Source organism: Pristiophorus japonicus, chromosome 6, assembly GCF_044704955.1.
Source record: "Pristiophorus japonicus isolate sPriJap1 chromosome 6, sPriJap1.hap1, whole genome shotgun sequence".
Lineage (NCBI taxonomy): Eukaryota > Metazoa > Chordata > Chondrichthyes > Pristiophoridae > Pristiophorus > Pristiophorus japonicus.
In genome coordinates this window covers 248761770-248789407 of record NC_091982.1, presented here as the reverse complement: position 1 = coordinate 248789407, position 27638 = coordinate 248761770, and the positions used below count along the sequence as shown (strand labels likewise).

Here is a 27638-nt window from a genome sequence, read left to right as displayed (position 1 = left end):
AGGTAAAATGTTTGGCTCCTCAGAAAAAAACATGCAAACCTGCCTAGCTCAGGAGTGCACATTTAAGAAAACAAGACATCGAGGTTTACAATAAATATAAATTGCTTATTGTAAAATGACAGCAGATTAGATGGGTCAAAATGCTGGAAATCTGAAATAAAAACAGAAAATGCTGGAAACACTTAGCAGGTCAGGCAGGATCTGTGGAGAAAGAAACAGAGTTAATGTTTCAGGTCAGAACTGCTATAACTATTACTGAACTGTCTGCGGACAATTTGGCATCATCTATCACCAGAAGGAGGAAACAAAACGTCTAAGATTTTGTGTCATCTTCTTCAGCGCCCGCTTGTACTGAGTAAAACTGTTCCATATGATCTATACCTGGGATGGATAACTGAAGCATGTTGCTGTGTCAGATGATCCACTTCTTGTTTGATGACTGGATACCAGTGCTGGAATGTCAGTGTATGCTGGGAGTCAGTCTGCAATAAAAAAAAGGGGGGTTGAAAGAAAATCAACAAATTCAGAATAAAATCAATCCAGTCGATTGCTGTTTTAAACCACCAATTCCTTGACTTGGGTACCAGTCCTTCTGCGACACAAAATTAGAAACACCTCTCATCACACCAAAAGTGACAGCTATTAGCAATTCACTCTGGAACCACATGTCAGGGTGGTATTTTACTGAAATGGTAATATGATAATTGCACAGCTCAGCAATTCTAATATTGATAAAGGCTGTGCGAATATATTGTGCAGAAGTGAATACTTGTGCTATTCAGTGCAATGACAATTCAGTTGAGTGAAAAGTAATAATTATGCATGAGAGATATTCCAGAGATAACATCAAGGCTGGCTTAGTGTGGGGATCACTTGCAGAATATACAAACCAAACCTCATGAATTACAGGTTTCTGACAGTCAAACACTGACAAATCTTTACTAATTGCAGAATCATCCGCAGTCAGATCCTCCAGGCATAGGGCAGCACTCTCAAAGAGCACTGCTTCGCAAATCACAGGTCCACAGTGGCTTATTTTCTTCACTCAGCGTATTTATTTACAAATTTTCAAAATAAAGAAAATAGATGCTGTAAAATAATTTCTACTGTTGAAATTCCATCCCCTCAGCCCCCAGCCCCTTCCAAAGAGAGACAGTACTGTAGATTGGAGTTATACGGTACCTTTCTGACATAGCCTTTGTCGGGCAGCTGATCTTGGGGCTCTGGGTGCACTAACCGCGCTTTCTTTGGCTCCGGTTCTTGAGAGACAGACTGCTGCAATAGAGAAAATGAAAAATTAAATTTGAGATATTGATGTAGTTCTTAATCAAAAACAGAACACCTGCACTTTGTGACAAAAAAAAACAGTACTACAACGGAGGAAAAAATGATTTGAACATTAAAAAAAAATCTGAAAAGAAAATTTCATATTAATCAACCAGCATTTTCATGGCAAAGACTTGCTACAATAACTTCCCTCCTCCCCTCCAAACCTTCAAATTCTGCAATGTACTTCATTGCTTCCTCATTCAACATTCAGCATACAGGACTGTGTAGTGCAGCGTTTCCCCTCCTTCTGCCATGTTTGCCAATTATGTTGCATTCGTCAAGGTAACGAATGTCAGCACTCAGAATGGAAGTTTTTTTCCATTTTGGGCACCCAGTGTCAACATCAAGTGCTCGCAGATTGACACTGAAACCCTCCCTACTTTACGTAAACAACGCACTTCAAACTCAAAAGTGTGCCTGCTACTGCACGGATATTTGCAACCTCCCGGCTTCTCCAGGTAAAGTTTTAGTGAATTTAGTCCTAATTTGTGGCCAGTTTGTGATGTGGTCCTGCACCCATCAGGGGCTATATTGAAACTGGTTCCAAATTCTTCCCACATAGAATTGCTGAAATCAGCAGAGAAGAGAGGCTTTTACCACAGCAATCTGCCCTCCATTCAGTCCATGTACAAGAGTTGCCAAGTGAGTAAGCTAACCTCATACAAGACCCAGTTGTCCAGTTTTGTGTTTTTAATCCACCAAAAATATTTAAATTGCAAAGAGAGTATTTTTTTGAACAAAGTAGAAAAATTGAGATTTATTTCATAAATACACAGAAAACATATGTAGCACAAAACTTTACAACCCGTGTAACAGAAATTAATTCCCCAGGAAGTTACCTCGCACGCTAGATTTCAGTACTTAGCTGAGTGAACCAAGACAATGAAAATAGCATTTTATAAAAGCAATAAAAAAGAAAAGAAAGACTTGCATTTCTACAGCACCTTTCACAACCTCCGGACATCCCAATGCATTTTACAGCCAATGAAGTACTTTTTGAAGTGCAGTCACTGTTGTAATGTAGGAAACGCGGCAGCCAATTTGCGCACAGTAAGCTCCCACAAACAGCAATGAGATAACGACCAGACAATCTGTTTTTGTTATATTGATTGAGGGATAAATATTGGCCAGGACACCGGGGGTAACTGCCCTGCTCTTCTTTGAAATAGTGCCGTGGGATCTTTCACGTCCATGTGTGAGCTGCGAGGAGGATGCTGTGAGGCTGCAGAGCGACTTGGATAGGTTAGGTGAGTGGGCAAATGCATGGCAGATGAAGTATAATGTGGATAAATGTGAGGTTATCCACTTTGGTGGTAAAAACAGAGAGACAGACTATTATCTGAATGGTGACAGATTAGGAAAAGGGGAGGTGCAAAGAGACCTGGGTGTCATGGTACATCAGTCATTGAAGGTTGGCATGCAGGTGCAGCAGGCGGTTAAGAAAGCAAATGGCATGTTGGCCTTCATAGCAAGGGGATTTGAGTACAGGGGCAGGGAGGTGTTGCTACAGTTGTACAGGGCATTGGTGAGGCCACACCTGGAGTATTGTGTACAGTTTTGGTCTCCTAACCTGAGGAAGGACATTCTTGCTATTGAGGGAGTGCAGCGAAGGTTCACCAGACTGATTCCCGGGATGGCGGGACTGACCTATCAAGAAAGACTGGATCAACTGGGCTTGTATTCACTGGAGTTCAGAAGAATGAGAGGGGACCTCATAGAAACATTTAAAATTCTGACGGGGTTAGACAGGTTAGATGCAGGAAGAATGTTCCCAATGTTGGGGAAGTCCAGAACCAGAGGTCACAGTCTAAGGATAAGGGGTAAGCCATTTAGGACCGAGATGCGGAGGAACTTCTTCACCCAGAGAGTGGTGAACCTGTGGAATTCTCTACCACAGAAAGTTGTTGAGGCCAATTCACTAAATATATTCAAAAAGGAGTTAGATGAGGTCCTTACTACTAGGGGGATCAAGGGGTATGGCGAGAAAGCAGGAATGGGGTACTGAAGTTGAATGTTCAGCCATGAACTCATTGAATGGCGGTGCAGGCTAGAAGGGCCGAATGGCCTACTCCTGCACCTATTTTCTATGTTTCTATGTTTCTATCTGAGAGAACAGACGGGGCCTCGGTTTAACATCTCATCCAAAAGACGGCATCTCCGACAGTGCGGCGCTCCCTCAGCACTGCACTGGGAGTGTCAGCCTTGATTTTTATGCTCAAGTCTCTGGAGTGGGACTTGAATCCACAACCAAAAGCAGGGGGGCCGTGGGGGGAGTAAATATTGCGATGGTGACCTGACAGTTTCATGGAAAATAATCACTGTTTTTACATTCTAATCCATTTTTCTTGGCGATGCAGAAAAACTGTTGATGCAGTGAGTCATCCTTAAGCTGCTCCTATCCACCCTCCAAGCAGATAGCTTAAAAGCCCAAAGAATAACTCACCTCTGTGTTCTCTTGGTTGCAGGAGGTGCAGGACTCAGGGAAATAAGAAGATAGGAAAATAATTTGAGGGCAATAAATCTTAAATGGAAAGGCGATACCTGATCAGGACCATATTGTGACTCAAATATTCTGACTTACTACAGGTTCAAATTAATGATTAACTGTGGGCAAAGGTGGCTGATTCCGGTTTCAATTTAGGCAGTGAAAGGTAATTAAATTATCATCTAGCTTTTAAGATGCAAGATCATCTCATTTTATTGTCAGCAGTCACAGGAAGAGATTCATCTCAGTAGTAAAGCCGATAATGCACTTCTGCCAGGAATCCATGATCAGATTGTTCCATTAACCTGAAGTGTGTTTTAAGTAGTTCAGATTAAAATATGCCCTCAATTTCCAATGCACAGAACATATCGCCACTGTTACTGAACTGGCCCATAATCCAAAATATAACGAAGGGAAATATATGTGCATTTGATGTTCTCTCTCAGTCAGCCCTCGTCATCCTGCTTTCGAACGACTGGCGAGAGGGAGCCTGAAAGCAAGTGGTCTGCACGCAACTCCCACATACAATTTTGGAAGAATTCCCTGTTCATAATATCACTAGAGCGCAATTTAATATCACAGGAAGCTTCCAACCATCAATTGTAAAGCATGACATTGGCCAAGAGGTGACTGAGACAGCTCCAGTATTTCCCTTTAAAACATTTAGGATTATGCAACAACCTAAAGAGCGGTGCAGTCCATGACACCATCATATAATCATGGATATCTGCATTGTTATTTGCGAGTCTCAGACCCACCTAATTATGTTTAATCATTGACACTGCTGATTAGAAACAACCCAGCAACACACAATTCACATGTCAATGTCAGCCGTGGCTCAGTACTCGCGTCTCTGAGTCACAAGGTTGTGGGTTCAAGTCCCACTCCAGAGACTAGAGCACAAAATCTAGTCTGGTGTATTGTCGGAGGTGCCTTCTTTCGAATGAGATGTTAAACCGAGGACCCGTCTGCTCTCTCAGGCGGATGTCAAAGATCCCATGGCACTACTTTGAAGGAGAGCAGTGTCCTGGCCAATATTATCTCTTAATCAACATTACTAAAATATCATATTGCTGTTTGTGAGACCTTGTTGTGTGCAAATTGGCTGCTGCATTTCCTACATTACAACAGTGACTACACTTCAAAAGTACTTAATTGGCTGTAAAGCGCTTTGGGACGTCTGGCGGTCATGAAAGGCACTATATAGAAACATAGAAAATAGGTGCAGGAGTAGGCCATTCGGCCCTTCTAGCCTGCACCGCCATTCAATGAGTTCATGGCTGAACATTCAACTTCAGTACCCCATTCCTGCTTTCTCGCCATACCCCTTGATCCCCCTAGTAGTAAGGACCTCATCTAACTCCTTTTTGAATATATTTAGTGAATTGGCCTCAACAACTTTCTGTGGTAGAGAATTCCACAGGTTCACCACTCTCTGGGTGAAGAAGTTCCTCCGCATCTCGGTCCTAAATGGCTTACCCCTTATCCTTAGACTGTGACCTCTGGTTCTGGACTTCCCCAACATTGGGAACATTCTTCCTGCATCTAACCTGTCTAACCCCGTCAGAATTTTAAATGTTTCTATGAGGTCCCCTCTCATTCTTCTGAACTCCAGTGAATACAAGCCCAGTTGATCCATTCTTTCTTGATAGGTCAGTCCCGCCATCCCGGGAATCAGTCTGGTGAACCTTCGCTGCACTCCCTCAATAGCAAGAATGTCCTTCCTCAGGTTAGGAGACCAAAACTGTACACAATACTCCAGGTGTGGCCTCACCAATGCCCTGTACAACTGTAGCAACACCTCCCTGCCCCTGTACTCAAATCCCCTTGCTATGAAGGCCAACATGCCATTTGCTTTCTTAACCGCCTGCTGCACCTGCATGCCAACCTTCAATGACTGATGTACCATGACACCCAGGTCTCTTTGCACCTCCCCTTTTCCTAATCTGTCACCATTCAGATAATAGTCTGTCTCTCTGTTTTTACCACCAAAGTGGATAACCTCACATTTATCCACATTATACTTCATCTGCCATGCATTTGCCCACTCACCTAACCTATCCAAGTCGCTCTGCAGCCTCACAGCATCCTCCTCGCAGCTCACACTGCCACCCAACTTAGTGTCATCCGCAAATTTGGAGATACTACATTTAATCCCCTCGTCTAAATCATTAATGTACAGTGTAAACAGCTGGGGCCCCAGCACAGAACCTTGCGGTACCCCACTAGTCACTGCCTGCCATTCTGAAAAGTACCCATTTACTCCTACTCTTTGCTTCCTGTCTGACAACCAGTTCTCAATCCATGTCAGCACACTACCCCCAATCCCATGTGCTCTAACTTTGCACATCAATCTCTTGTGTGGGACCTTGTCGAACGCCTTCTGAAAGTCCAAATATATCACATCAACTGGTAAGTCTTTCTTTTAAGTGAAATGAAGAAGATGCAGCATTTCCCAAAAGCCACCTAGCCCAGCTCATGTAAGGTGTGAAAGCAGAACATTGAGATGATGTGGAGAGTTCGAAACAAGGTGCCTGCCCATGTAGTTATTTTTCCTCATAGCACTTTCTGTTCCACTCAAAAAAAACTACTGCCTTCCAAGAGCTTCTCCATGCAACCTATTAGGAAGGGTCATTACATGCCAGCAAACAAGCTTGCTCAATCAACCCAGAAATTTAGATTTTGGCCACATTTAGAAAGAGAAGTCTTGTGACAGCAGTGTTTCCATGGCAACAGTGCACCAATTGCTGCTCTTGCACTGCTGTCACTGCGGAGCTAATTTTACTCTACTCATTGGGAACTGTGAGAGGCTGTGCATGTAACCAGCAGCAGACACACCAAAGGCAGATTTAGCCAGACTGCCATTCATCTTCATTTTGGAAATATTCATCCAGATCTCAGAATGCTTACTGAATCATTCCTTAGAGAATGCAATCAAATTAACACAAAATACAATCTAGTATAAAAGTTTAGGTAGAAATATAACAACTTGCTACAAACACCTGCTGAATTTACCGAACTAATTCCACTCATTTAAAGGAAACCTTTCATTGGGTCTTTAACTGCTTTCTCTGATACCCTTGCAAGTTTTTTGTCAATAACCTTCTGTTGTTCAGCCCCCTACAGTAGCTTGACTAAGCTTGCACCTCATTCTAATTAATGCCCGGTACTATCCTTGATGTGTCCTTCTGCAACCCGCACTTCACCAGGATTGGTCTCCTTTCTTGACGTTGATCAGCAAGCAGAGATGTGCCAAGCCGTAGGGTTACAAATTGTGGTATGACACAATTCCTCTGCAGCTGAAGGCCCACAACACCTCCTCAATATCCAATTTTTGGCTGCCAGAATCCTTTGTCTGTCCCACTTTAGCATGGAGGTAGTTCTACATGACATGATAGAGGATGCCCTCATAGTGGAAGCGAGATTCGCTTTCACAAGGACTGTGCAGTGATCACTTCGACCAAAGCTATGATGGGTGGGCGTACCTGCGACAGGTAGATTGGTGAGGATAAGGTCAAGTACGGTACTTCCTCATGTTGGTCTTCTCACCACCTCACGTAAGCCCATTCTTTCAAAAGCAAAATTTGTCAATAATTTGTTATAACATGTGAGCACAAGCAGGCACCTTGTCTATCTTTTGACTGAACAGAAGAATGAATGACTGACTGACATCCTAACCCAATTGACAAACCAGCACTTAATCCATCATATGACATTACATTGACTCGCCCACAGAGCTAATTGTTAAAAACACCAACTAGTTCTGGCCCACAGAGCAGCTAGACGCCACGTGAAGAACTTCTGTCTTTAGTTGTCTCACAGCTTTCATACTTATTAAAACTCTGCAATTGGAATTTATATGATCTAAAGAAAGAAAGACTTGGTTTTATATAGCGCCTTTCACGAACACTGGACATCCCAAAGCGCTTTATAGCCAATGAAATACTTTTTGAAGTGGAGTCACTGTTGTAATGTAGGAAACATGGCAGTCAAGTTGCGCACAGCAAGCTCCTACTAACAGCAATGTATTAATGAACAGATAATCTGTTTTTGTTATTGTAAGGGATATAGAATTGTAGCAGGCAAAGAGCAGACAGATAGGTGGTCATAACACAATGCTGAAGGTCGTGAACTAATCAGTATAAGGAGGATCTGAGGAATAATTGCCTATGTATTTAACACTTGCTTATGTAGGTATAGCACACTTATAACACATTAAAACTATATGGTTAACCTTAGTAACACTTAACAAAACAGCCGAAGTCAGCAGTTATAATTTTGATTAGAAGTCTCTGAGGAAAAGATAAGAAAGCCAGTATTTTAGAACAGTTACTTCAGGCGACATATAGACTATGGCAAAGTGCAAATCGTGGAACACCACAATTAACATATGATGGGAGATGGACAATTGCATGTACCACTCAGAGCCAGTCTGATAAGAGTCGACAAATCAATGTAACTCCGCTGATGGCAATCGACCTATCGATGATTTTGTAGGAGGGTAGCTCCTCTCCAAAACCTGTATAAATTATACTCGAAACCCCTTGTACTTTGAAGGTTCCACGATTGAACCCTCCCTTGCATTTGCTCGAAATAAAGCCGGTTGAACCTAAGGTTTCATTTGTTTGATTCCGCAGTCGTTATACGGAGGGTGTAAGGCGAGGTGTCGATTACCTATATCAGGTAGTCCGCCCCGAGGGAGAGAAGTCTTCCTTTTACCCCAACAGTTATGTTGATTGAGGAATAAATATTGGTCAGGTCACCAGGGAAAACTCATCTGCTCTTCTTCGAAATAATGGCCATAGGATCTTTTACATTCATGAGAGAGCACACAGGGCTTCGGTTTAACGTCTCATCTGAAAGGCAGCACCTCCGATAGTGCAGCGCTCCCTCAGTACTGCACTGGAGTGTCAGCCTAGATTTTTGTGCTCAGGTCTCTGGAGTGGGATTTGAACCCACACCCTTCTGACTCAGAGTCGAGTGCTACCCACCGAGCCACGGCTGACTCTTGAAATTTCATCAAGCTGGAATGGAAGTGCTGCAATTGTGCACTGACATTACCCTAGAAGATCTCTGAGATTGTGCCCAGTGGCCACTATAACCTGCCACACTGTTGGCATTTTTAAGATTTCTATCAGGATGCAAAATCTGTTTAAACAAAAAGTCTCCAAAAAGGTTTTAAAAAGGTCAGCTATATGGCTGTCTGTGATGGCTATTGGACCACATTGGAAGGGCAATGCTCCTTCCCCACACACTCTTCACTTCCAACTGCCTAATACAATAGTATTTTTAAGCGCTTTGGGATGTTTTTCTACATTAATGGCATGATATAAATGCAAGTTGTTGTTGTCAGCTGAGTCCTATGTACAAGTCCCTCAATATTTTCTATAAAGATAGAAATTCATTAAATGTGGAATGTGCAGGTTACATAAAGGGCCAAGGAGTCAGTATAATATTACTTAAAAAGGGAAATTCTAATCCTTTTCTTTAAAGAAATTGCATACTCCTAAATCTAATCCTTTGTCAAGTATTCTCATCAATGTACTGTGTTGGGGAACAATTTAGCTTCAATACCGCTGTTTATTGCCATGCAATTAGGGGCAGTTCTCTTTCTTGCTGTGATACCTACAGGGCAAATCCAACGTCACTTGGCCAGATTTTCCAATTACAAAATCTCCCTAAGGTGACTCATATTATTCAGAGTACCAGGCTGCAAAATACTGACTGTGTTAATGGATCTTGGGACAGTACTGTGAACAAAGATGTCTACTCCAGATTGCAGTATGAAACAAAATTATTCTATATCCTTAAAATAAATTAATTCAACAAATTAAATTGGAGAAGATATGAACACACTGCTTCGTGCTATCATATTGTAAGCATTTTTGAATTCTACATTTTTAAATTATTTGTTCATGCGATGTGGGCATTGCTGGCAAGGTCAGCATTTATTGCCTACCCTAATTGCCCTTGAGAAGGTTGTGGTGAGCCGCCGCCTTGAACTGCTGCAGTCCGTGTGGTGAAGGTACTCCCATAGTGCGGTTAGGGAGGGAGTTCCAGGATTTTGACCCTGCGACGATGAAGGAACGGCGATATATTTCCAAATCAGAATAGTGTGTGACTTGGAGGGGAACTTGGAGGTGGTGGTGTTCCCATGTTCCTGCTGCCCTTGTCCTTCTAGGTGGTAGAGGTCGCGGGTTTGGGAGGTGCTGTCGAAGAAGCCTTGGCGAGTTGCTGCAGTGCATCTTGTAGATGGTACACACTGCAGCCACGGTGCGCCGGTGGTGGAGGGAGTGAATGTTTAAGGGGGTGGATGGGGTGCCAATTAAGCAGACTGCTTTGTCCTGGATGGTGTTGAGCTCCACTGTTATTGGAGCTGCACGTACCCAGGCAAGTATTCCATCACACTCCTGACTTGTGCATTGTCGATGGTGGAAAGGCTTTGGGGAGTCAGGAGGTGAGACACTGCAGTCTCATTACTAAAACAATCCCAGAATATTACATCAGAGGGAGCATTAGAGTTAACCGTAGATCCTGAAAGTAAAATCAATCTAAAGCAAAGAAAAAGGTTTCATGTAGATTTGCTCCTCACCCCAAGCTTCTGAATTCACAGAAGTCTTTCAGTTTGGGCATCAGATTCCTCAGCCAACAAACACTTCCTGCATCCCGAATTGATTTAGACTATTTTTTTCCTACGCCCCCTCCCGTCCACCATAATTTCCCATCACTCGACCACATTGCCAGACGATTTAGAAATGGCAGGAGCCACCAAGAGGCTGAAGAATGCACAGAGAATACAATGTCACAAGCTGAATAACCTGTTGTCTTTCAGTCCTTTACGGTCAGGGTAGAATCAGCCAAGAGATAAAAAACGGAAGCAAGACAGACTGACTGTATTTTTACATATAAAAATTCTGCCAAGTGGTAAAACTTTGTTTTTGACATTATTGCAGCAGCTTTTTTTGGGGAAAAAAAGCCGGACTGGTAGAGGTCCGTTTACAAGCACCTCAAGAGTAGATTTGATTCCGGATCAAAAAGGCGTTCTGTGCTACAACAACAACTTGTATTTATATAGCGCCTTCAACATAGTAAAACGTTCCAAAGGGGTTCACAGGAGCGATGAACAAAAGTTGACACCGAGGCACATAAGGAGATATTAGGACAGGCAATCAAAAGTAATTTTCTATAAATCTAAATCTTGGTCAACAATGTCGGTTTAAGGAGCGTCTTCAAGGAGCGAGAGGTGGAAAGGTTTAAGGCGGGAATTCCAGAGCTTAGGGCTTCGGCAACTGAAGGCATGGCTACCAATGGTGGAATAAAGAAAATCGGGAAGGTGGAAAAGGCCAGAATTGGAGGAGCGCAGAGATCTCAGAGGGAGTCGGGCGATGTAATACACATTAAGGGCCCATGGCTAACACCATCTGATTAACTTTGTTATGAATTTCTGGTCTTCTTACCTCAGGAAAGACATACTTGCCTTAGAGGGAGTGCAACAAAGCTTCACTAGACTGGTTCCTGGGATGAAGGGATTACCCTATGAGGAGAGATTGAGTAGACTAGGCCAAAATTCCCTATAATTTAGAAAAATGAGAGGTGATCTATTTGAAACATATAAAATTCTTAAAGGGATTGACATGGTTAATGCTAAGATGATGTTTCCCCTGGCTGGGGAATCTAAAACACGGGGTCACAGTCTCAAAATAAAGGGTCGGTCATTTAGGACTGAGGTGAGGAGAAATTTCTTCACTCAGAGGGTTGTGAATCTTTGGAATTCTCTACCCTTGAGGGCTGTGGATAGTCAGTCGTTGAGTATATTCAAGACCCTTTTGGCTAAGATCATGCGTAACTGACCTGACAGGGGAGTAACCATGACCCCAACGTGGTTCTCCCTGGATCAGGAAGGTGGTTCTCCTATGCTTTTTGGAAATAGGAGGTGGGTGGGGTGGCTTGACCCATCCACCTCCACGGAGGTGTGTGGGGTTGCTGACCCATCCACCTCCATGGCACGAACCTGGTATTGCAGTACTTCCAGGAACGGTGCTTGAGCTCTAGGCCTTTTGGCTAAGAGCATTAGCGCAGGGTGATCCTTGATGTGTGCAAGGTGACCTCTGGCGTTTGTGATCTGACAAAGAATTGGAAAGATTGGCTATGAATAAAAAATTTAAAAAAATATTCAAGACAGAGGTCGATAAATTTTTGGGAACAATGGGAATTAAGGGATATGGGGGTAGTGCGGGAAGGTGGTGTTCAGGTGGAAAGATCAGCCAAGATCTTGTTGACTGGTGGAGCAGGCTCAGAGGGCCAAATGGCCTACTCCAACTCCTATTACTTGTGTTATGTTCTTAATTTGATGCTCATAAAGGCATTTTCCTCGGATGCTCCAAAAAAGCATTAATCCTGAACTGAAGTCAGAAGAAAATCAAAACTAGTGAGATTGATTTCTGCTTACAACACAGCAGGAAATAAGAGCAGTATCAGCAATCATGAAACAAAACAAGGGGGATATTTGTCTCATCAGAATATTTGGCATATTTGCAATTACTTTTATTTCATTCACACAAGCTCAATATTACTACACCTTTGGATTTGCCAAGTCCAGTTTTCATCTTGATTTGCCCATTTGATTGGCACCCGATTCACCACCTTCAACATTCACTCCCTCCACCACAGGCACACTGTGGCTGCAGTGTGTACCATCTACAAGATGCACTGCAGCAACTTGCCAAGACTTCTTCGGCAGCACCCCCCAAACTGTGACCTTTAGCACCTGGAAGGACAAGGGCTGCAGGCACATGGGAACACCACCACCTCCAAGTTACCATCCAAGTCACCATCCAAGTCACATACCATCCTGACTTAGAAATATATCACCGTTCCTCCATCGTCGCTAGGTCAAAATCCTGGAACTCCCTCCCTAACAGCTCTGTGGGAGCACCTTCACCACACGAACTGCAGCGGTTCAAAAAGGCGGCTCACCACCACCTTCTCAAGGGCAATTAGGAATGGGCAATAAATGCTGGTCTTGCCAGCAACGCCCACATTCCAGGAATTAATATAAAAAAAGGGAAGCAGGTAACTATATGGAAGAGTCTGAACAATGGCCCTCTGTTTCTCTAAAAAGGCTCTTCTACTGGTTAATAAATTATGGATCGATAAGACATCGTCTCACCAATAGCAAGGACTGAATTTACAACGTAAAAAGAAGCAACAGTCCAGAACAAGAAAAAGAGTAAACAAGGGGTAGTGGGATTGTCCAAGCAAAAGGCATACAAACTTATCAAAGGTGTCCTGTATTTTTATTCAAAGATGTCGAAATAGTCACTCCAAAAATATGCATTTGCTTCTCACTTCCATAACATATCATCACCCAAATTACATCTACAACTTGTATTTCGATATCACCTTCAACACATAAAATGTCCCACAGGCAGTCTGACAATACAGACTGGAATCAAGGCTTGTAGAGATTGAACAGGGTGTTGCGAGCCTATGTATGAAGACAGACCCCATTCCTTTGGACCATGATTCCAAGGGGCAACATGTAAACAAAGGCAAAGAGCGACAAAGGATCTTGGATACTCTGGAACAAACCTGTGGGAGTAGGAGGGAAAGCTATTGCTGTAGATGTGGTTGGCTCTTAATACCATCTTTGCAACTAGGGATTGGCATTGCCAGTTTTGCCCACGTCCCAAAATACACATTAACAAAAATGTGCTGGATCTTTTGGGACATTAGGAGTAGAAAGCAAGGAATCCCAAGAAGGCAAACCACTGAGAATGGAGGAAGATAGAACGTTATGAACAGCGGAGATGCGAATGAAGACAGAGGAGAGGAGAATAAGAATTTTGGGTGAAAGGGTGATGACAGCGCTTTTAAAGGGCAGCAAAGAGAGCCATTTATGATGTTGTTTAAAAGGTTTTTTTTTTACCAAGGACACAAAATTGGAGCCAATTGCCAGCAATTTTTGTATTTTCACATGCAAGACATTACAAATATTATGCCCACCCCACATTGGAAACTCAGTGGCCTGCGCTTTCCACTCAATGGCAGAAGTGAGGCGGCCAAGCAATTCTGCTCACCTCAGAGATGTCCTCCTGACCCTGGCCATTTCTCCACTTCTGGGAGTGGAAACATGCTACGGCAGAACTCGGGAGCATCTTGCACAGGAGCAAGGTAGCATTTTGAATGTGCTTACATACTTTCAACCACATTCAAACACTTGGCACCAGTGGCTAACAATATACAGCATTGGAACAGTGTAAATGGTCTGAAATGGAGCCCATCATTGGTGCCATCAATAATGTCCGCCAGAGAACAGGGTGATAGGGATGCACCCACTCAACAATGAAGTTGGAGAAACAGACGCACAATATCCAGAATTCTTCCATCTTTGAGCACTATCAAGCAATGATTGGAAGACGACATTTTTTTAAAAAATTCATTCGCAGGATGCGACTGTCGCTGGCAAGGCCAGCATTTATTGTCCATCCCCAATTGCCCTTGTGAAGGTGGTGAACCGCTGCAGTCCGTGTGGTGAAGTGCTCCCGCAATGTTGTTAGGGAGGGAGTTCCAGGATTTTGACCCAGCGACGATGAAGGAACGGCGATATATTTTCAAATCAGGATTGAAGGGGAACTTGGAGGTGGTGGTGCTCCCATGTGCCTGCTGCCCTTGTCCTTCAATAAGGGCTGCAAAGATGCCCAATATGCAAGACAGCCATTGGTGACCAAAAGACTAAACTAGCAAAATGGGGATATATTTAATCACAGTTTTTTCACATAATTTATAATTAATGTGGTTTGGATTGTGAATAAAATGTCATCAGCGTTTCATAAGAACATAAGAATTAGGAGCAGGAGTAGGCCATTCGGCCCTTGGAGCCTACTCCGCCATTCACTGAGATCATGGCTGATCTTCTACCTCAACTCCACTTTCCTGCACTATCCCTATAATCCCTTGATTCTCTTAATATCAAAACATCTATCTCTGCCTTGAATATACTCAAAGACTGTGCCTCCACAGCCCTGTGGGGTAGAGAATTCCAAAGATTCACCACCCTCTGAGTGAAGAAGTTACTCCTTATCTCAGTCCTAAATGGCCGACCCCTTATTCTGAGATTGTGACCCCTGGTTCTAGACTCCCGAGCCAGGTGAAACATCCTTCCTGCATCTACCTTGTCAAACCCTGTAAGAATTTTGTATGTTTCAATGAGATCACCTCTCATTCTTCTAAACTCTAGAGAATATAGACCTAGTCTACTCAATCTCTCCTCGTAGGACAATCCCCCCCATCCCAGGAATCAGTCTGGTGAACCTTTATTGCACTCCCTCAATGGCAAGTATATCCTTCCTTCGGTAAGACCACCAAAACTGTACATAATACTCCAGATGAAGTCTCACCAGGGCCTATATAATTTCAGTAAGACGTATTACTCTTCCACTCAAATCCTCTTGTAATAAAGGCCAAAATGCCATTTACTTTCTTAATTGCTTGCTGTACCTGCATGTTAACTTTCAGTTATTCGTGTACAAGGACACCCAGGTCCCTCTGAAAATCAACATTTCTCAATCTCCCACCATTTAAAAAATACTCTGCTTTTCTATTTTTCCTACCAAAGTGAATAACTCCACATTATATTCCATTTGCCATGTTCTTACCCACTCACTTAGCCTGTCTATATTCCCTTGAAGCCTCTTTGCATCCGCCTCACAACTTACATTCACACCTAGCTTTGTAAGAGTATTTGTTTAAAAGTGTGTGTTGACGCTGTGTTAGGGTTAGGGTCAGGGTCACCACAGTGTGTTGACACTCAAGTCTCGTATTTAAATTTTGCAATCATACTTACAATATATTTGAAAAAAAATCAAAAGAAGTTTGAGGATTTTAGACGCCAATCAAGATCTTCAATTAAATATGTAGCAATTCTCATCTCATAGGCGGTCCTTTGAACGAGGATAACTTGCTTCCACGAGTTGACAGGTGTTTCGATGAAGGACCCGATGTTCCAGTCCTATTGAGGGGGTGGAAGATGCCTGTGCGTGAATTTTTTTTTAAACATGTGGTGACCGTTGCGTACCAGCCACCACACGGGTTTGACAGAGCTAGGTCTTAGTCCAGAGGCAAGGATTAACCAAGACAACAGGAGACCTGCTCTGCTGCACGGACCTAGCGTGCACACATATCGCAGTGTGAGCTGGCCCGTGTTGCCCCTGGGCCCCGTACCCTCATCTATCGCGCCTCTGCCACAAGGTCCCACACAAGCGATTGATGTGCAAAATTAAAGCACATGGTATTGGGGGTAATGTACTGACGTGGATAGAGAACTGGTTGGCAGACAGGAAGCAGAGAGTCGGGATTAAACAGGTCCTTTTCAGAATGGCAGGCAGTGACTAATGGGGTGCCGCAGGGCTCAGTGCTGGGACACCAGCTAATTACAATATACATCAATGATTTAGATGAAGGAATTGAGTGTAATATCTCCAAGTTTTCAGATGACACGAAGCTGGGTGGTGGTGTGAGCTGTGAGGAGGATGCTAAGAGGCTGCAGGGTGACTTGGACAGGTTAGGTGAGTGGGCAATTGCATGGCAAATGCAGTATAATGTGGATAAATGTGAAGTTATCCACTTTGGTGACAAAAACACGAAGGCAGATTATCATCTGAATGGCGGCAGATTAGGAAAAGGGGAGGTGCAACGAGACCTGGGTGTCATGGTACATCAGTCATTGAAAGTTGGCATGCAGATACAGCAGACGGTGAAGGCGGCAAATGGTATGTTGGCCTTCATAGCTAGGGGATTTGAGTATAGGAGCAGGGAGGTCTTACTGCAGTTGTACAGGGCCTTAGTGAGGCCTCACCTGGAATATTGTGTTCAGTTTTGGTCTGCTAATCTGAGGAAGGGCGTTCTTGCTATTGAGGCAGTGCAACGAAGGTTCACCAGAGTGAAACCCGGGATGGCAGGACTGACATATGAGGAGAGACTGGATCGTCTGGGCCTGTATTCACTGGAGTTTAGAAGGAAGAGAGGGGATCTCATAGAAACATATAAAATTCTGATGGGACAGGACAGGTTAGATGCAGGACGAATGTTCCCGATGTTGGGGAAGTCCAGAACCAGGGGACACAGTCAAAGGATAAGGGGTAAGCCATTTAGGACTGAGATGATGAGAAGCTTCTTCACTTAGAGAGTTGTTAACCTGTGGAATTCTCTACTGCAGAGAATTGTTGATGCCAGTTCATTGGATATGTTCAAGAGTTCAAGAGGGAGTTAGATATAGCCCTTGCAGCTAAAGGGATCAAGGGGTATGGAGAGAAAGCAGGAAAGGGGTACTGAGGTGAATGGTCAGCCGTGATCTTATTGAATAGTGGTGCAGGCCGAAGGGCCTACTCCTGCACCTATTTTCTATGTTTCTATGTTTCTATGATCTCTTGCCGCTCCTCCGCCATAAACATTCACCGCATCCCCCACAAACACTCGTCGTTCATCCGCCCCGATCTTCCCACTCCTCTGTACCTGGGTCCTCCCGATGTTCCTGCCCACGCTCCAAAACAGCGACCACGGTTTTGGTGACGTCACCCAGTCGTTCATCTCAAAATCGTCGCACACTTGGAGCAGCTCACGCTGAGGTTGAAGTGGTATGCCACTCCAGCTCTTTTATAACCCGACCTGCGGAGCTGTTCTCTCGCCGGTCGGGGGGGCCATGATGTTCCAGGGCCCGCCGCTCCAGCTCTTTTGTAGCTGACCTGCAGAGCTGTGCTTATCTAGCTTCTCTTTAAATTACCAGTACTGCAAGTGTCACAGGGCATTCAATGCAAAACCAGAGAATTGCACCAAGTACCTGGAATTATTTTCCACCTACTGGGCCAAAACATGTCTCTGAAAGCATTTACATGGAAGCAGATCCCGTCAGGTTCCACCATTGTTCGTTCAGAATCTCGGTGAAAAGTCCAAGTTGATGCAACGGTGAAATCAGAAATATATAAACAAACTGAATAAGGATTCTTATTATTAATATAATCCCTGTAGAGTAGTAGACTTCTAAAATGCATCGTTTACAAGGTCATTGGCTGCTATCCATAAGCACTCTGCATTTATGCAGTGATTACATCATCTTACAGGACTGGGAGAAATGCTGGAAATTAAAAATTCAACAACTACTACCTTGAAGTTACATAAGGCCTTAAAAGGAGAAAATAATGACCAAAGCGCTTTGCAGAAAAGCAGAAATTGAGCAAAAGTACAAGAATTAGCAGGGATAACCAAAGGTGTGGTTGAATCGGTAGAATTTGAGAAGGCAGGTTGAAAAGCTGTCTCCCAATAAATAGACTTTTCTATGCAACAATATTGCTCTGCACCATTAGTTACTTCCAACCCCACACTGTAGTGTCTGCTGTGCCTTATTAAACTATACATTATATAACTGGCCGACACAAACATCAAGCTGCATATTCAAGCATGAGCAGCGATCGCCTATATTAATAATGGGAAGATAGCAGGAAGAAAATGAAGATAAAAGGTTCTGCAGCAAATGCATGAAAGATGTACACCAGAGGCTAACCTTCCTTGAAAACTGACTCCTCAGTTAGCACGTGATTTCCACACGGACAGGCAGGGAAATTCTCCTGCTGCTGGTTTCTGAAAATCACTCATTGTTACAGAAAAAAACTACCTTACACTAATTTCTAATCTGTAAAAAAAATACAGTAAATTATAAAAATCCTATTGGTATTCTATGTTCTGAATCAAGAAGTTGGGTTCACTGTACGAATAAACACTATAAAGGTTGAAGCTTCCTCAGATTTTGTAGATGACAATTGAAATCGACAATTAAAATCTCAAAAGCAAATCTGTTTTTTTCTGTCTTCCATTCATTTATTTTTCCTGCTTTAGTTTAGTGTATCTTTTCAAATTGTGCATTCTTTTCCCATTTATACAGAATTTTTCATTTTCAATTCATTGGCACTCTGCTTATTCTTTCATTCCCCCCACACCACCCACCTCCATACCCCCCCTCCCCCACCACCACACCCTCTCCCCCGCCCACCCTCCACACCACCACCACCACCACCCCAGGCTCACATTTTTTACTTTGTTCTTTTGGTCTTATAGACAGAATTAATACTAACAGCCACAAAATAGCCAAGAACTGAAGACAGAAAATCAGATGCAGAGACAGCTTTTTGAGAGAATGCAGAGAAGCAGGTTCAGATATAAACAGCTAAACTGAGAGAATGAAAATGACAACCAGCAGCTGGCCTTTGTTTTCTGATCAGGAATCTGGCACTGGGGATACATACAAACTTTACGGTGCAGATAGTTGTATAAATTATATTTTTACGATTGCAGCCTATCCATTTTAATGCCGAAGCATGTTATTGTAGATTCTGAGAACACAGCGAATATAGATTAGTAGATTGTTAAGGAAAATGTAAGGCTGACTGATACATAATCCCAAATTCATATTAGAGATCAGGACTTTAAAGAAATCACTTGATGCAATTAAGAATAAATATGTTTAGCCCATAAAAACTTATGTTATCGTCTCAGGGTGAAGCAGACTGTTGGAAACCTCATATTCCGATTTGACCTCGAGCTGAGCTTCTAATCCCACAGTCTCTCTATCGCAATAACTGCTTACTTCTACCTCCATAATATTACCTACCTCTGCACTCGCTGCAGCCCACCTACTGCTGAAACTCTCAACCACACCTGGCCGGCCTCCAATCCTCCACCCTGCATATATTTCACTCATCCAAAACTCTGCTGCCCGTATAGTATCATGCACCAACTTCCACGCACCCATTGCTTATGACCTTGCTGACCTATGTTACCTCCAATAGTTCCAATTTAAACTTTGGATTTTCATGTTTAAATCTCTTCCTCCCTATCTTTGTAACCTCCTCCAGCCTATATCACTGCAGAACTCTGAACTCCCCTGCATTCCATTCCATTCCACCCCCACGCCCCCCACCACCTCCCCCTCTTGGCTCGGGTGACTGTATTTTTTAAACCGAATCCAGGGAGCACGGCAAAATAATGAGGATTAAAAATGCAGGCTGCGCAGCATAGCGAAGCAGTTTTTTTAGTAAGTTATATTTTACCCTCCCCCCCCCCCCCCGGTGCCTGAGGTCACACCTGACCCCTCAACCCTGCCCTACCCAGTGACTGCGGTCACACCTGACTCCTCAAATCTCTTCACCCCCCCCCCCACCGCTGCCACTCCCTCCCCCCTGCTCCGGTTGCCATGATCCCAGGCACTTCTGGCACCGACAATCCAGCAGCACGAGCCCGGCCCAAATCTCAAACAACCACCAGCACATGCGCAGAAAGACCGCCTTGTCACGCATGCACAGCGAGTCACTCTGGCCATTGTACAAGTTGTCGTTTAATTTCAGTGTATACAGTTCAAGTGGTACACCCACTGCCCAGGGATATACTTTGGGGACGGGTTTAGTGAACCGGGGACTCTTCCAGAGATGTATTACCTCATTCCGGGCACTGTTTCTGGAAAACGGGGACATGTGGACACCCTCCCAATGGCAGCTGTGCCTTCAGCTGTCTAGGCCCCATGCTCTGGAATTCCCTCTATAAACCTCTCCACTTCTCCATCTCTATCTCATCCTTTATGACCCTCCTTAATACCTACCTCTTTGACCAAGCTTTAGATTACCCCTCCTAATATCGCCCTCTCTGCCACGGCATCCATTTTTGTCTATTTATTCCTGTATAAAGCACCCCGAGATGTTTCTCTACATCAAAAGTGCAAACAGTTGTTAAAAATTATACTCAACAACTGCTTCACACGATGGTTTAATTAGCTCGCTTGTTCCTATAATAAAACAGAACCGTTACATGCTGGAGGTTATCTATACAAGGAAATGATTGAGAAACATCCGAGCTATTAATACAAAAGCAAAATACTGCGGATGCTGGAATCTGGAATAAAAACAGAAAATGCTGGAAATCTCAGCAGGTCAGGCAGCATCTGTGGAGAGGAAGCAGACTTAACGTTTCGGGTCGATGACCCTTCTTCAGAACTGGAGAGCGCCCAGAAAGAACAGATTCTTATCAAGCACTGAAAGGGGGAAGGAAAAAAAGAACAAAAAAGGGAAGGTCTGTGATAGGTTGGAAGACACGAGAGATTAGAGAGATAAAAGGGATGATGGCCCAAATTCAAATGGTAATGCCAGGAGTTAGAAAAACATGAGTCAAGATACGGTGTGAATGACAGGATAATGACCAACTGCCATTAGAGACAAGGAGAAAACAAGAAAGAAAGAAACAGGCTCTGAAGGGGGGTGTGGGGGGGGCGGGGGGGGAGAAGAGGAAAGGGAGTCAAAGAGTGGCAGCGGTTACGCTCTGAAATTTTTGAACTCGATGTCGAGTCCAGAAGGCTGCAAAGTGCCTAAACGAAAGATGAGGTGCTGTTCCTTGAGCTTGCATTGAGCTCCGTTGGAACAGTGTAGGAGACCGAGGACAGAGAGGTCAGAATGGAAATGGAGTGGAGAATTAAAGTGACAGGCGACCGGAAGCTCAGAGTCACACTTGTGGACTGAATGGAGGTGCTCCGCAAAGCAGTCACCCAATCTACGCTTGATCTCCCCCGTGTAGAGAAGACCACATCGTGAGCAGCAAATACAGTATACTAAATTGAAAGAAGTACAAGAAAATCGCTGTTTCACCTAGAAGGAGTATTTGGGGCCCTGGATAGTGGGAAGGGAGGAGGTAAAAGGGCAGGTGTTGCATCTCCTGCGCTTGCACGGAAAGGTGCCATGGGAAGGGGAGGGTGTGATTGAGGAGTGGACCAGGGTGTCACGGAGGGAGCGGTCCCTTCGGAATGTTGAGAGGGGAGGAGAGGGGAAGATGTGATTAGTGGTGGGAGCATGCTGGAGGTGGCGGAAATGGCGGAGGATGATCCGTTGAACGTGGAGGCTGGTGGGGTGAAAGGTGAGGACAAGGGGAACCCTACCATGGTTCCGAGAGGGAGGGGAAGGGGTGAGAACAGAGGTATGGGAAATAGAACAGACACGTTAATGATGGCAGGGGGAATCCTCGGTTAAGGAAAAAGGAAGACATATCAGAGGCACTAGTGTGGAAGGTGGCATTGTCAGAGCAGATGCGACGGAGACATAGAAACTGGGACATTAGAATGGATGCGGGGTGGGAGGAAGTGTAGTCCAGGCAGCTGTGGGAGTCAGTGGGCTTATTGTTGATACTGGTCGAAAGCCTATCCCCAGAGATGGAGACGTAGAAGTCAAGGAAGGGAAGGGAAGAGTCAGAGATGGACCATGTGAAGGTGAGGGAAGGGTGGAAATTGGATGCAAAGTGAATGAAATTTTCAAATTCAGGGCAAGAGCAGGAACGGCACCAATACAGTCATCAATGTACCGGAAAAAGAGGTGAGGGAGGGGACTCGAACAAAGGATGTTCCACATACCCAATGTGGGACAGGCATAGCTAGGACCCATGCGGGTTCCCACAGCAACACCTTTAATTTGGAGGAAGTGAGTGGAGTTAAAGGAGAAGTTGTTCAATGTGGGAACAAGTTGAGCTAGGCAGAGGGCAGTGGTGGTGGATGGGGACTGGTTGGGCCTCGCTCAAGGAAGAAGCAGAACGCTCTCGGGCCATCCTGGTGGGGGATGGAAGTGCAGAGAGATTGGATGTCCATGGTGAAAAGGAGACGGTTGGGGCCAGGAAACTGGAAACTGTTAAAATGACGGAGGGTGTCAGAGTAGTCGCGGATGTAGGTGGGAAGAGAGTGGACAACGGAGAAAAAAAAGAGTCGCGATAGGAAGAAATAAGTTCTGTGGGGCAAGAACAGGAGGAAACGATGGGACTACTGGGGCAGTCCTGTTTGTGGATCTTGGGAAAGAGGTAGAAGCGGGCTGTGCGAGTTATTAATGTAGTATTCAGAGTAACACTCATACATTCAGAGAGACCGACAGTTTCAGTCAGTCAAAATAATTCGAGAAGTGAAAGTTAAAGGCAGAAATCAGCCTTCCGTGCCACATGGAATTAAACTTAAATGATGCAACAACATTTTTTTTTAGCAAAACTGGTTTGGGCAGGCAGAGGTTTTTATTATCTTTAAATACTATATTCTTTGGCAGGGTAAAAATAGAAGATTTTCAATAGGTAGAGTGTTCCTCAGACAGTTATGATGATTTGAACCTCAACCTCCACGGAAATGTCGGATTCCCTCGTTCTCAACCAACAGTGAGGGGAGTTCACACTGTCCCTTTGTGAAATCTCACAGCAAGTGAGGTTAATACCGCCTCCAGTTCTGCTGATTCATAGGCCCCGATATTTGCAGGGAGGCGGGGAGGGAGGTGTAGCGGCCAGAAAACCTCAAACTATGGGTTTCCCGGAGGTCCAGCCGACTAACTGCGGAACCTCATTACATTTTTCTATTCCATTTCCTGGCTGGCAGCTGGCCAGATGGAGGCTGGCGATCGGGTGGGAAGGCCTGCGGCACCAGGCTGCAGCCCAGAAGCGGAGTAGGGAGGGAGGGGTCATGGTTGTGGGTGATTGGGGGGGGGGGGGGGGGGCGGGGAAAAGAGAGGCTGGAGAGGAGAATGCGGGCCGTGAGTAAATAGGGAGAGGGTCTGAGAGGAGGTCGCAGGCCTTGAGCAGATGGGGGTGTCGGTTTACTGAGGAGGGGGTCTCCAAGTGTGGTCTTTGTATTTGACAGAGCCGCATTTACCAGATTAAAAATGTTGAGCTTCACTGTTACAAAGTTACAGTGTAATAATGAAGTCCATTACAAGAACCACTGCTCATCTGCTTTGAAAATACTTCCAATTTTAGTTTTGACATCCATCCAGCATTTAGCTTACAAAAGTTCTCAGAAAATAAAGCACCCAGATTAAAAGACAGTAGCCAACTGGACTTATCCCCAGTTAATTCCTTTCAAGCTTAATTAGGCTGGATAGCCTCTTGTTAGCTGGCATGGTCACGATGGGCCGAAATGGCGTCCTTCCATGCTATAAACTTCTGGAGGCTCAATTTTCCCCAGTGATTTGTGCTGTTTTTTTGGAGCAGGCTGCTCTTTTTGGCCTAAGTTGAAAAACCACAGTTTTCCCAATCAATGTGCACCAGTGTAACTCAGTTAGTTACGATTTTGTGTCAGTTTTTTTTTTCGGCCAAAGGGGGCGTAACCAGCCACCTACGCCAATTCTTGCCATTTTGAGAAATTTGGCTAGATGAGAGTTACTCCAGTTGTGCTTAGGCAACCGTATGTGGCCCCTGCAGAAAAACCTTCCAGAGAGTTAAGGAAATGCCTGGTCCCTTTCGCGGTCCCCGGTTTGACGGGGGAGGGGAGGAGAGGAGAGGGAGAGGAGAGGGAGAGAGAGGGAGAGAGAGAAAAAGACAGAGAGAGAGAGACACAGAGAGAGACACAGAGAGAGACAGAGACACAGAGAGAGACACAGAGAGAGACACAGAGAGAGACACAGAGAGAGACACAGAGAGAGAGAGAGAGAGAGAGGGAGAGAGACAGAGAGAGAGAGACAGAGACAGAGAGACAGAGACAGAGAGACAGAGAGACAGAGAAAGTGAGTTGGAGTTAAGTTGCTGCTATGTGTTTTTCAATTCTTCTAATGTGTTGGGAGCTGGCTGTATGCTTCACTTTGCAGCCTCAGCTCGCATTGTGTCCCTGGTTACCATTGCAACCCAATCTTTTTGGCACAAATCAAGGCTCCACCCCCAAAACTAAAGGTCGGGTTATGCCACGCCAAAATGAAGAAATCCAACAGGGAAACTTAGAATTTTTTTTGCCGTACATAGGCCCCAAAAAAAATCGGATGGAACTCTTCAAGTATGCCAAAAAAATGCTTTGGGGAAAATTGAGCCCAAAGACTCTATGGTTAACTAGTAAGCATTAGGTATGCGAGAGACTGGGAGGTTCCCCACATCAATAGTGGATTCATCAAAATTATTATCTACACAAACATTTGCGTGTCCTTCTGCGCATGCATCTGGATTAATACCTGCCACCTACAGTGTGCTACAATATCAGAAGTCAGCAACTGAAGAATTTCCCCACCTTCTTTCAGTAAACTAATCACTGGTACACAGTGGTCAGTTTTCAAAACTCTGGTTGATTGCAGGGAAATGAATCATTTTGTACATCCTCGACATGAGGCTTTGTAAAGTCTGTCAAGTCACTTTTCGTGAAAACTTCAACTACTTTGAAGCTCACTGAAACTCTGGCCGATACAGAAAGTTTCAAATTGTTTTCCTACTTGCAGAACTAGTTTACAAATGATTTTCACCGTTACTGATTTCATAAGCATTCCATAACTATACTGCAGAAAGTTATAATTTGCTGTAAATTGGTAGTTATGTGGTCAGTGACAGACAAAATAACATTTAACACAAAAATCTGTGGGGTTTATTAAATATTGTAACTTTGAGACACTAGTGAACTGTAAACGTACAACAGTCTGAAATGTACGAGCAACATTTCAAATATCCCGTTATGTGACATTCTCCTAGTCACTTTATATTCAGACTCTGCCCTACCTGCACTATACTGTCACAATCTCTTGCAAGGGTAAGGAGCCTAAAACTAGCACAAGCTTGACCTCTGCTTATGGTCAAAAATCTTTAAGAGACGTCATATAGAAGAGAATTCCTAAAACAAACCACAAGACCATGCAACTGGAACCAGTGAAACTTTGTATCGCAGAAAGTCTCCAACATTGTACAACATGAAGACCAAAAATGATTGTGTACCAGATCAAAGTATGCTGAACCACCATCTGTTTAATTGGGATTCTTTTGTTAGTAATGGAAGAAAGGAAGCAAACTTCAAGGGCTCGACTTTCCACTTGAGATCGCTGGGTTATCGCCCATTTAGCCTGAAAAGTGGAAATTTCACTTTTCCTTAAATATGGGGCACTTTCCCTTCTTCAAGAAAGGGACCCCCAGCTATCTTCAGAATAATTTAACACCTAACAACGTACAACTGAATCCTCCACAATGAGAGATTCGGTACACTTGGAGTTACGAGTCAACCACACATTAAAAATAATTTATAAATAACAGGTTAAATATCTGTAGGATTTTTGACATTACACGCTGCGATGACTCAGTGGGTAGAGGTAAATGTGTTGGCAATTGACTGGATTGATCAGACTGCGTGGTTGACTGAGTGGGAGGGCAACTAGCACTGCTGGTATACTTTGCATATTGGAGATGAATACTGAATTTGATTTTACTGACATTTGTCCTGGGCACATGGGAAAATTTCCAAGAGGACTTTTGTATCTTTCTGGTATTGTGAAAAATTTTACGCCCTTGGAAAATTTCAAAAAAAATACATGAGTTTAAAAAGTAACAACACATTATTTCAAAATACCAGTGGTCTTATTAATATTAGAAAAACTGCCTGCTTGCACAGGCGTTCCCACCAAACGCGCTACAGGTCAGGCGGCAGCCAAAGAAAAATCGAGCTGGTATCGCAACCAGGGGTATCGCATACCGGCTCCCTCTTCCAGGCGGTAATGTTCCACGCCCCCTCCAAACCTGCACCGAATTTCCCAGCAGGGCGCTGTAAGCTGGCCACCCACCTGGAAGTGCTTCGCGCTGCCATTGCTGCCCCTCTGGGGCGCTAACAGAGGCGGCAGAAGACAGAAAATCCAGCCCCAGACTCTCACTATATTGAGTGTTGCAGTACTCAACTTACTCTAAGATGTGCCCCTTGATAACGCCTTCCAGTAACAGCAGCGTTAGGATCTGCTTTATTTTCTGCAGTTAAGGATCCAAAACAAAGGAGACCCACAACCTCAAGCCAGCAGAATTTTCTATCCCAACAGGGTTCCAATAGAGCCAAAAGGGTTCAGAAAACACACTTTCTAACAGATGCCAAGAAAGCAATGCTGCCCTAATTGGCAACAAAGAGGCAAACTAAAGCAAACTAGAATGATTCTACATCTGATTTTCCTTCATTCCATCGCTCTCTCTCTGGCCTCCACACAGTGTGTCCATTGAGATTAAAGTGAGAGAAATGGAACATGAATCCCACCACTCTGCGATGACTCACAACAGTGCTTCAACACATTACGTCCAGATTCCACCTCCCTCCTTAACCCTTGAAAGCAGTAATATTTTCACATTACAGTCAAAAATATAACCAAGGCTGCTGTTCTTTATTTAAGTGAAATAAAGGAATTATTTTATAGTTTTCAGCACTTCACTAACAATGCCTCATAAGATGAATCAAAGAAATTCAAAAAGTCATTTTTGCAGCTGTTATTTACAGCAGAAGGTTCATGAATGCTGAAATGTAAGCCTACAGGGCCGTTGAGACAGAATATTTCAGTTTTCAAAATATGTCCTTTCATTGCACAAACCAACGGCAAAACACATTTGGTACATATTTGACTACAGCAAATATTACCGAAATGCACAGTACTATAGGTCATATATTAAACTAAACATTTGTGATCATGTTACATTTTTCATTTGGTTTTAGGAACATTATTGGAAGCCCGGAATGGCTGCTGGTGATGCCATTTACCATGAGCAAAATGCTGCCGCCAAAGTTACAAATGAATTGCTTGTGCTCGAATTCAATTTCTCCCATGATCAGTTTTCTGCTATGCATTAGCAACAAAAGGTTACAGTAGGTCACAATCAACTATGCTGCTACAGTGCAAGAGGGTGACGTGTAATGAAGGCCAGCTGTTGTACAGTTTACAGCAGGGAGTATCTCACCCATGGAGACTGTGCGGGGAAACTACTGCAGAAGCAAGTTTTACAGTATCGTTTGCAACGTAATTTTATAAGTAGGTATATTCTTGATCAGACAGTATTCCACGGG

At 43.9% G+C, this 27638-nt stretch overlaps 1 protein-coding gene across 2 annotated transcripts in view; it reads right to left on the bottom strand.

Moving 5' to 3' along the window:
- Positions 1-27638, bottom strand: part of skila (SKI-like proto-oncogene a) — a 74461-nt gene that overhangs the window by 9405 nt on the left and 37418 nt on the right. For both annotated transcript variants that reach the window (XM_070883812.1, XM_070883813.1), the window contains exons 2-3: positions 1183-1275; positions 382-482 (exon numbers count right to left, since the gene is read on the bottom strand). In XM_070883812.1, the coding sequence (XP_070739913.1) occupies positions 382-482; positions 1183-1275 (194 nt within the window). The remainder of the gene's footprint in view (positions 1-381; positions 483-1182; positions 1276-27638) is intronic.